This window comes from Protomyctophum parallelum (genome assembly GCF_964188405.1).
Source record: "Protomyctophum parallelum genome assembly, chromosome: 16".
NCBI classification, from domain to species: domain Eukaryota; kingdom Metazoa; phylum Chordata; class Actinopteri; order Myctophiformes; family Myctophidae; genus Protomyctophum; species Protomyctophum parallelum.
The window spans coordinates 37451577-37463187 of record NC_139711.1 but is presented as its reverse complement, the minus strand read 5'-3'; the positions used below and the strand labels follow the sequence as shown (position 1 = coordinate 37463187).

The window sequence follows — 11611 nt, the reverse complement described above, 5'->3', positions numbered from 1 at the left end:
CACAATTTTGACAATTAAATAAATGACCTCAATCAGATTTCCCACACTAGCCTATATCAAGCTATAGTAGCGGCAAGCCTACTTCCCTATAAATGTAGTGGAGTCAAAAAGTATATGCTACAATTTGTCTTTGAAGCTATTGGATGTTGGCGGCTATCCAAAAATCCACGGAACTGGCGACATGTTTTGGTTCCAGACAGTTCCAAACCAACTTTTCGGGTCCTGATTCTGAATCTGAACCAATTCTTTTTTTTAGTGGAAACTGAATTCGTTCAATATTAGGCGGGAAAAAAGAACGTAACGGGTTCAACAGCGGTGGAAAACGGGCCACATATCCTCAAACATGTATTGAATTATAGGTTTCATGATTAGCCTACTATCCACGACCGCAGGCACTGAATATCACTTGCTTGCATCTGCTCTACAAGTAACCTGTCCTAGGCTACACCAGTAGGGGTCACTGTAGCTGACTATATCCATTGTCGTTTGGCTCTCAGCAAAAATTGATTGATTGATTGATTGATTGATTGAAAATTGTATTAACATTTTGCAGAATGGGTACAGGCTATAGTTCAAGGAAGTACAGGTCAATGGTCAATACAAACTAAACTCTAGGAGGATAAAAAAAACAGAAAAATAAATTCTTGTCTTGTTTACATCAGGGTCCTCCATTTTCAATTCATCAAAACATTTAAAGACATAGGCTACTTACTGTATATACTTCTATGCAAAAAATAAATCTTATAGGTTAAAACCTTTGGAACTCCTTGCCTAGTCTAAAACTAGAGACGGATGGTAACGTGTTCTACAGAGGACTCAAACTATGGTTGAAATCAAATCAACTGTGCTCACATGTATATAGTGTCTGACTGGTTACCTGAGTGATTATGTTTATTTTTGTTTTATGGGTCAATGTAATGGCTATTGTAAGTTTGTTGTGAAATATTATTAGTATAGTATATTATTAGATTACATGTATAGGTAGTTTGTATAGAACGGCCTAACCAGCGACTGGAGTTGCAAATTAGCCATGGCTGGGGGGGGACTTTTACTTTTTTATAGGGGTCAGTTTCGAATTGCAGCCACATGTAAGTGCTATTTGAGAGCGGTTTTGAAGGAGTCTAGGGATTCACATTTATTAACGGCAGTTGGTAGGGCGTTCCACATTTTAGTGGCATAGGAGCAAAATGAATTTAACCCCTAGTTTGAGCCGAATCTGCAGTGAACTTAGTTTATGGAACTCCTTGGTGTTGTGATCGTAGACTTTGTTGAAATTCAGCAAGTATTTTGACAAATGACAGATAGGTAAGTGGTGTAGCGTATCTTGTAGACCAGGCGCATTGCAAGTTGTTGTACTATGTTGTCAAGTTAACCTGAGCCAGCGATTCCCAAACCCTTTTGGCCATGCACCCCCTGTTACCTCCTGACCTAGCTGACTGACCCCCCACAAGGAAATATAAATTGCATAAGCTATATAGAGATTCCTATTTATCCACATATATGAACCTGAATAGTGAATATGGCATACGGTATGCAGCGTAGGCTATATTCTGCATATACTTGCCATATATTGGCATAATATGTTAATATATTAAAAATAAAACCATATAGCACCACCATTAGCCCTTTCATGTCGTGCACCCAGAAGGTGCCCGCGCACCACAAGGGATGGATGCACACACCACAGTCTGGGAACCACTGACCATCTTTCTAACCTATCAAAATGAGCAGGGTGAGGTGGGTTCTGAGAGTAAGGCCTATAGTAGCCTGACCAGTTTGTTTTGGGATGTTTGGAGCCTTGTTTTTAGGGCCTTTGAGGTGCTGTGGTACCAGGAGATGCATGCATAGTCGAAGAAACCTTGTATGAGGGCTCCTGTTTAGGGTCTTCAAAGTAGTGTTAGTGCACTATAGAGCAGCAGAGGAACACTTTGCCAGTAACTGATGATACGGTTATACAGCTAAACAACAGTCCAGTAGCATTTATTTCCACCAATTGGAGGAATTTGTATGTTTAAAACCTGACATATACCGTAACTGAGAGAGAGGAAGCCCAGGCCTATGTGATTAACAGGATGAACTATAGGTTTAAGCCTATGTATCAAAAAAGGCACATGTCCAATCTCCACATAGCTGATTGATTGATTGATTGATTGGAATATTTATTAACAGTTTGCAGAATTACAGTACATTTCAAGCACAAACTCAATACAAAGACTTTTAACTGTGAGTGGACGACCCAATTAAGCATTACACTTGTTTACAACAGGGTCCACCTTGTTCAATTCATCAAAACATTTAGAGACGTACAAATAGACACTTCTATATAGTTAAAGAACAGAACAGGAATTCATCATAAAGGAAGCAAAAAGGGAAAAGAAACATATACAGTGAGGGGAAAAGGGGGGGGGGGGGGGGATTCAGATTGGGGCCAGTTTCGAATTGCAGCCGTCCGTAGGTGCCCTTTGAGAGCGGTTTTGAAGGAGTCAAGGGATTCACATGTCTTAATGACTGTTGGTAGGGCGTTCCACATTTTGGTGGCATAGGAGCGAAAATAATTTAGTCCCTTGTTTGTGCCGAATCTGGGTTGTACATGGTTTGTTGCACTCCCTCTGGTGTTGTGGGTGTGGACTTCGTTTACATTAAGGAAGTATCTAGACAGGTACATGGGTATCTTGGTGGTGTATCGAATCTTGTGGACCAGACCCATTGCAAGATGCTGTACTCTAGCTGTCGTCGACCCTAAGCCATCCCAGCCTGTCAAAGTGGGCAGGGGTGAGGTGGGTTCGGGGGGTGAGGCCAAGTAGGAGCCTGACCAGTTTGTAAGCTCATTGACTATTGTTCACCAAGCCAAGACACTGAACAGTGTCAACAAAATGCTCACTATTTATATAAGTCACAGACAGTGCACTGGATAGGCTCAAGGGGACTTTAATGGTTTTCAGTCCAAGCCAATTAAGGACCCGTTATGTGAGAAAGTGATGAAGCTAGGGACCGCCCCACTATAGGTATGGTATAAAATTGTGTTGCAGAGTTATACTTTTTCATAGATTTCCTATAGCCTTATGCTTCATAGACTTGTTAGACAGCATTGTCAATGTGTAGCACATATGTTGGATTAGTGTTACCGTTACACCAAAACTCTTTGTCAAAAATAGCCGATCTACAAGCTCTCAACACAACATCAAGGCGTATGAGCTTGTAGATCTGCTATTTTCTGCTAATGTTCGTCTCAGTCTCAGAATAGGGATAGCAGGGTTCAAGTGGTTAATGTAAAAGATTTTATGCCCCCTGTAGTAACTCTGAGGACCCCCTAGCTAGGGTCCTGGACCCCCTGTTGAAGACCCATGGTCTAAATGTGACTGTCCATATTGTTATGGTACCAATACGATAATTATCTTTTGACTATAGAGCTATAACTGAAAATATGGAGCAGGAAGAGAGACATATTGATTAAGAGATCATCATCATCATTATTATTATTATTATTATTATTATTATTATTATTATTATTATTATTATTATTATAAATTAAGTAAAAAGCATAGCCTATAGGCGGTGGTGGTATTTTTATATTGCCTACAGGACCTGACGGGACATTGCCCCCTAAACTTTCAATTAGATTTAAAGTAAATTATAGACTATATAGCCTACATAAGTAGGCCTAAATCATGTGGTTCTTATTCAGCCAATTTGAAATCATGATTCAGCAGCGAGCCATCACATTCACAACAGCACAACATGAGCACGTAAGCAGAGGCATGGGCTGCAGCCTGCAGGCTATGTGTTGTTTGAATGCAATATGAAAACATAGCCTGGTGGTGTGGCTCATGTATGATGATGATGCATCATAATAATCTAACGCCCACTCGAATATCATTGAGAGAGAGAGAGAGAGAGAGAGAGAGAGAGAGAGAGAGAGAGAGAGAGAGAGAGAGAGAGAGAGGTTACAAAAACACTCGCCCCCTTTTCCCTGACAACGCCTCCCCGTACGAGCGAGTGTGCTGCTCCAGTCCAGCGCCGCGCAATAACAAACACGCTCAGTTCTACACTCCGACAGCCAGGCGTGAACAGTCACACAAGTCGACCCGCTGCCAGTCTGTCTGTCTGCTAACGCGCAAACGAGAGCCCAGCCACCCCGCTACCTCGGTGCGGACATGAGCCCGGGGACCCGGAGATGAGGCTCCGAAATGGCACCTTCCTAACGGTCTTATTGTTCGGTCTATGTGGACTCATCTCGCTCTCCTGGTACACCGCATTCAGCAGCTCTAAAGGTAAGGAAGCCTGCCTGTGTGCGTGTGTGTGTGTTTTGGCTGGTGGGGGGGTGTGCGGACAGGCGGCATATATATTATAGGGTAGTACTACATACTGTCTGTATATCTTGTGTTCATTCGGCTGGAGATTGTGTGAATGTATTGTGGTGTGCACTGTGCGCAGTGGTGCCGGGGTTGCAAGAGGCAGCCTAATCTAGAGAGAGACTGAGAGAGAGATTGCAGCTCCGTTTGGGTGTTGTTGGAGCCTTCATAGATAGAGAGCATCGGTACCTGCTGTACTGCTATATCAGTGACAGCCTCTTTACATTTTGACATGCATTATCTCTCCACTGCCTCTGCTTTCTTGATCAGCTTCACATCACCACCGTGAATCACTGAATAGTGAATACATAGCCAGCCCCACATAGGCGCATCAAGACATTTTATGTTTTAATGTGCACAAATTGCACATAATGCCTCTGCTGCTGAGACAGCAAAAAAACCTTGCTCCTGAAACCAGGTATAGCTAGGCGTGAGGTGCTGCTGGATTGTAATTTGGAACTAAAAGTAACAACAGTGTTGTAGTCTCTCCTGCACTTGGCTCCCAGAAAGAACCCTGCACTCTCTTGTTGGAGAGAGAATTAACATTTCATGAATGATCCTCTTGACAAATAGTCCACAGCTTGGTTTTCGCAATTCCAATTCCAATTCCAATTGTTCCAAAATATTGTTGCTCGCTGACTTGAGTGCAGACAGTTCAGTCTGTTTGGTTTCCTTTTGAAGTCACTCTCTGCAAGCCAAGAAGTGCCCTGTTCAATTGTGCCAATAATACAGTCCTTTGTCCTGACTGTGTGAGTGTGTGATGGCTAGAAAGTTCATGCCAGGCTCAGGTTCCATCGCTGACATTGATGCTGCAACAGTCCCTGCCAAGTGTTCAATAGAACTGTTTAAGCAAACCAAAGTGTACTCTTTATTTGTTTTCATTCAGAGCCCAATTCTGACATGAGGCCTGACAGACACCTTTTATAGCCACAGTATCCTGTATCACACCTAGTGGGTTACATTTCCGACCAAAAGGCAGTGTAGTTGTTGCATGCTGTGTTGCTGTGGTTCCTGTTTGACGATGAACCTAAATGCATAGGCTATTATAAATAATTTTGAACACCAGAATTCTCTCACCAAGCCTGCCCCTGCTGAATGCCAAATCCTCCAGATGAGACATAATTTCAGAGAAATGTGATAGCTGGTAGGGCCTGTTTTGCGCACATATTTGACAGTTGATACTTGACAGTGACACATTGAAAGAACAGTGTAGACACAACTGGAATGCACCTGCTGAGCTGCATTATGTACAACACACTCCACATTTTATGAGGCTGGACTTTCACTCTGTCATGTGCTTTCTTGCATTCGTGTATTCGTTCCCACACACAGTACAACAGCCTCTATGCACATGCCCAGCTGCTGCCTCTGTGTGACATACTAACGTGGATGTACTTGTACATCAATTACTGGGGGATGTACTTGTACTTCAAGCTGCCTCACGCTATACATGTGTCCCTGCACATGTCCAGCTGCTGAGGCTGAGGTTTTTCAGGAGACCACATGCATTCACATACACAATTACACATACACGCATTATTACACAGAGGGACACTTACTTTCCAATGCTGTTTCCTGCCATGCCGTACTTTCGGTACATCTTCATCCTCATCATTATCGCCAAGTTCCTGAGGAAGGCGTGCTGTGGCTTGCTGCATCCTGTCTGTTCGTCATGAGTGCCTGAGTATGCTCTCACATATTGATTCTTACTGATGGTAATTAACTGGGGGGATTGTGTGTGTGTGTGTGTGTGTGTGTGTGTGTGTGTGTGTGTGTGTGTGTGTGTGTGTGTGTGTGTGTGTGTGCGTGCGTGCGTGCGTGCGTGCGTGCGTGCGTGCGTGCGTGCGTGCGTGCGTGCGCGCGCGCGTGCGTGCGTGACTGTGACCGTTTCCTCGTCTCACTACCTCTCTACAAGCCAGCAGCCCAGCCAGCACTTGGGCAAATTAATTCAGTCAAGCAAACAGCTAAACGTGATTGCAGAGGGGCTGTTTGATACATTTATTCCAACGGGACCCGGGGCTGTTTCAATCTGAAAAACACTGACTGCTCAGCAGCATACTACCACATGCCAGTGTAATATCAACAGGGCAGGAGGAACGCGGGTCCCCACCCATAAATATACATTTGGCAAACGAAATTGACGAAGAAATGAGTTTGTCTGTGGAAATATTGCATTGACTAGTACTGGATCATGTGGCTGTAGCATGAAAATAAGATTCTCTGAGGAGGATGTGCAATTGTGCATTTCAGAGGTCAGGTCAGCTCTCACAAAATGCTAATTTGTTGTGCATATTTCTGTATTCTTATGTAGTAGCCAAATACTGCACCATATGCAATCATCATTCAGCTAAAAACTCTTTTGCTTGCAGAGGGCAAATGGCAACAGCCTGGTTTGTGTAGCAATATTGAAGAAGGCCATGGATGGACCCAGGCAGAGGTACTGCTAGAGCAGAATTTAGAGTGAATCTTTATGAACAAGAGATACAGAGAACACTTCTTGCTCCTCCATGTTGTATTTCATAACTAGAGAAGAGGTTTAAATCAATGAAATGTGCATCTTGTTTTGCAAGTGATGAACAGTGAGTGCACTAGTTGTATATTACTAGATTACCTCTACTCGACAAACCGTAATAATCACTGCAATGATCAGAGACAAAGGAATATTGGTGTAACTAGACAAGGAACATATGGATGAAAGACATGACATGAGGTCTTTGCCGCTTGACCGCATGAGGGCCCATGATGTCATTGGCAGACATTTGAAAATTCATCTCTTCTAATGCCTTCCATCCTTTCCACGTAACCCCTGTCTCCCATTTTCAACTCCACCTGTAGCAGGCCATGTTATGCTATAAACATTTTGTTATTGTACAGAATTGTAGGTTCTACATTATGATCTTGTTATACTAATTGAATAATCAAAAGTATGAGTTACTATCGATATTGAAAGATCAAAATGCTGTGTTATCTGAATTATGAATATTATTTTGTTTCGTTTCCTCAACAACTAAAGCAAGTTAAGCAACAAGACAAGTTAAGCAAGTTAAGCCACGTACACTAGACAGAATGTAGCCTTTTGTGTAGCCTTCTGTTACAGTTAGGTTGTTGTCGCCATATGTCCTACTGCTAAGTAGTAGTTTACAATTATAAATAGTATACTGTATGTCAGTGGTTCCCAAACCTTTTCAGGTCAAGGACCCCCAAATTGACATTAATTATCCTGCAGGCCCCCATTTGAAAAGATATGCCAGGGACCGGGACCCCCATAAGGAAAGACTTTTATGGCTCTAGCAGTGATTCTCAACCTGTTTAATTTCAAGGACCCCCAGTTTGACCTGAATTAGGCTACAGACCCCCATTTAATGGCATTTCTATCTCTGAGACCCCCATTTTATATTGTAAAATCAATGTTAATTAACTCTGAGAGTGTACAAATACTTGTACACTCTCAAGAGTTACAGACCCATAAGGGTCCATTCGGTTCCAAACTGTCATTTAGTTGGGGAGTCGGGGACCCCCTGAAACCCCCTCAAGGACCCCTGGGGGTCCCTGGACCCCACTTTGGGAAACACTGCTGTAGGTGATTGTGATGTGATCACCCAAATTATCAGTTTCCCACAATATTGACCAGACAATTTGCACATTTCACAGATGAGTACCCATTCTCTCTCTCTCGCTCTCTCTCTCTCTCTCTCTCTCTCTCTCTCTCTCTCTCTCTCTCAACTCATTGTGTCGGACACACATACACAGTCTTGGAGGCCACTGTACACACACAAATACACACAGGATGCCTACACAGATGGCCTGTGTGATTTAATTACATCTCCCAGAGCCAGGAAGTTATCAGTAGCATGTCCTCGCATGCTTGGCCATGGCCTAAATCACAACACAAACACACAACCTGCACTGACCGCATGGGATGCTTCTTCTCATGGCCTCGGTTTCACATCAGTGCTGCGGTGTAAAGCTGCGCTTAATCATACACCGCAGTAATGGCTGCGCCCATGGCACCCCTCCGTTAGCCTCCACGTCCAATCGTCTGGGTCCACGATCACATTCATGCTGCAGCTCACCCTGCTTATTGTTTTGCTTCGGCACCTGCAGTGATGAAATGCAATAGCTATTGATGATCTATTTTTGAAATCCCCAAATAACCGCTGAAGCCTATACTTTGTTATAATATGAATACCCGGAACAGTAGTGGGCGAGGTGCTGACCACAGGAGATAAAACTTTGACTAAAGAAAAGAGGACGCACAGCTCATAGTCACGATGCCATACCCTGAAGAAGGCAACCTGCTTGCCGAAACGTTGGTTTATTAAAGTTTCTAGCATCGTGACTGACAGATAAGAAATCTGAGTGAGGCTATTAAAATAGCCAAAAAGACCAGATACCTTATAAATCTTCACTGGAAAAGTGAGAACCCAAAGTATCAAAAACCCAAAAGAGGAACTCTAGCAAAAGACCTGAAAGGATTTTGACACAAGACGTTCTTAAAGTATTTCTTACATTTAGTTAGTTTTTCTTCAGAACCAGAGCGTGTACAAATGTAAAGAATAGCGGAGAGAGAATTCTCCTAAGTGCTCTGAATAAAAGTCACATCATTTTGCACAAACATATAATTATGAAAAACATGTCATAGATTCAGAATTCAGCTGTCACATTTCAATAGGTTGAAAGGTCCCATCAGAGTAAGGTGTCATCAAGCTGTCATGGGCGTCCGGTCGTCTAATTCCTGTTTTTGACTTTAATCACGTTCCGTGATTAGGATTATGTTGATGACTCTTTATCTCATGGGGTGAGAGTGTATGTTTATCCTCATCTTTAAGGCCACAGTTGTTGTCATGTTGTTGTCCATTTAATCTTATTTCCCTTTGGTACAACGGACAATCTGGAGTGGGTGACAGCTGATAGTGGAATTAATACACACACAAATATTGATATGACATCACTGGGTGACAGGGCAGTCCTGTGCACCAGATACAAGAAGATTTACAAGGTCTTTTTTAACATAGTAATAAGATGTGAACATAAAATATGAAACAATAAATCATAATTAAGAAAATACCCATCAGTGACTACGAGCTTTGCGTCCTCTTTTTTTGAATAACGAAATATAGATCTACAGCTTTTACATATTTAAAAATGTTTGGACATTTTGGGAAAACTTTAACCAAAACTGGTAAAGCCTAATTTAAGCTTAAGCTTCAGTGACAGTTTATCCAAGACGTCCTACCGGTATATAAATTAATAAATACAAGTACCCGTAGTCTAGTAGTAAACACATTGAAAGGCGATGGTGTACTGCAGCATGTCAATCTCCAGAACCATGTGTTACCCTTTCATCCACACTCGCCAACATGGAGATGAAGAAAGTCAGATGGTTTGTGTCACGTATATGGGGGGATGGGGGTGGGAGATCAGTACTGAGTCTACTGACCTCGTACTGCCTATCGACCTCCTTTCTCTGGCCTTCCTTCTCTCCTTTCTCTCTCTGGCGCTCTGTCCCTGAGATGAGTAGAGTAGGGTATTGTGTAACTCTGCTGGTTTGAGGAGACACCGATATTCCCCCTTCGCCACGGGACGTCCCGCTGAGGAACCCTCAAAAGACGATACTGGAAATTGGAGCCGTGTGTGTGTGTGTGTGTGTGTGTGTGTGTGTGCTCGTGTGCGTGTGTGTTGCATTTGTGCATGTAGGCTGGCAAATGTATTTTGTGTGAGGGCGCGAGGGAGGGGGTGCGGTGGGAGTGGCTGAGGTCTTCTTTTGGGAAATGGGTAACATGAGGATTTCCTTGACGGTTTGGTCAATACTGGGGGATAGTGATATCTAGAGCTGTGTGTGTGTGCGTGCGTGCGTGCGCGTGACATACAGGTCATGTTAAGATATGTGATATGGGTTACAGCACCATTACATTAAGTGTCAACTCATGTTCATGTTCACTGTCACTTTGGGCTTGTGTGTGTGTGTGTGTGTGTGTGTGTGGGGGGGGGTATGGTATGCATGTCTGCAATGAAAGAAAATCAAATCAAAGACAAGAGGAAAAGGGCTCCCCCCCACCCCCCTGCCTTCTTGTCACATCTAGTATTAAAGCAGGCAAATTCATCAAAGTGTAAGACAATGCTAACACAGCCTCTGTCGCCTTTGATCAAACGCTACCGTTTCATGTCCGAAGCATTCTGGCACGTTTTGCTGGAACAAGAGAACAAAGTATGAAGAAAACAGAGGTCAAAGAAAACGACCCAAAAAAGATGGAAAATGTGCTATTTGCAATGTCGTACTCCATCATAATTCAAAATACAGGCCTGTACTATGAAGTAAGTTACCTAGGATATAAGTGGTCTCACGACAGTGATTATCAGCTTGGTATGTCTATGATGTTTGCAGCATGTGCATGCGTGTGTTCTCAGTTTGTGCTCTATGTGCTAGGTTGTTCTATCTGTATCCTTGGTTTCAAGGGCTGAATAGACTAATTGCCCTCCTCCACAGTACACCCCCATGGATGTGGTTACTTTTGGCTGTTGTTAGTGCTAAACCTACTAGTTGGGATTAACGCCTGATTGAAACTTTCTTTGACTCACAATATACTAACTACATTTCAGTGCTGACCATAATCCAAAGTAGTTTGTTGGATCTTTTAGAGGAAGTTATTGAATGCAGGTTGGAGAAGTGAACTCATAGACCGCCCGGTCACTGGCTCACTCAGTGACCGTTGTCACTCAGTGACCACTCAGTGATCGGTCACTGGGTCAAACATGCTCAGAAGGAAGATGTCATGTTGCTGGCAGATGAGAAATGCTCTCCACTCCCTCAACCAACAAGGAGGTGCCCTTAGACCTGAGGTCAATTGTCCTCGACGTTTTCGTGCCAAGGAGTCGGACCCCCAAATTGATTTGGCTATGGACCACCCCATCTGAAAATGTTTTGTGCCAGATTTGTGTTTAAAATAACGTTTTTTTTCCAAAAATGTTCGCAAATAGCAGATGTGCGCCAAAACAACTGTTCTAAACCACTGTTCTAATAGTTTTCTGAAAAATTATGTTGCTATATGGCTAAAATCTAAAAGAAACAGCTTTCCTGGTTTTAATGGGTAGCAAGGCAGACTTTATAGTTTATTTCTTTGTATGTCCACCACTGGGTGAGATTGGATCGCCTTTGCCCTTAAGTAAGGCATGCTGCAATCTTTTGCCAGCTGCTCAGTAGTTTAGAGCAGGAGACAGTGAAAATGCTGATAAAGCTTGTTCATTCACCTTGGACAGTC

The 11611-nt window shown here is 43.0% G+C and overlaps 1 protein-coding gene across 1 annotated transcript in view; it reads left to right on the top strand.

The window, feature by feature from the left end:
* Positions 1 to 3997: 3997 nt before the first annotated feature.
* mgat4b (alpha-1,3-mannosyl-glycoprotein 4-beta-N-acetylglucosaminyltransferase B) overlaps positions 3998 to 11611 on the top strand; it is a 171317-nt gene continuing 163703 nt past the window's right edge. The window contains exon 1 of the mRNA XM_083785167.1: positions 3998 to 4271. Coding sequence (XP_083641293.1) covers positions 4175 to 4271 — 97 coding nt within the window. The 5' untranslated portion in view covers positions 3998 to 4174. The remainder of the gene's footprint in view (positions 4272 to 11611) is intronic.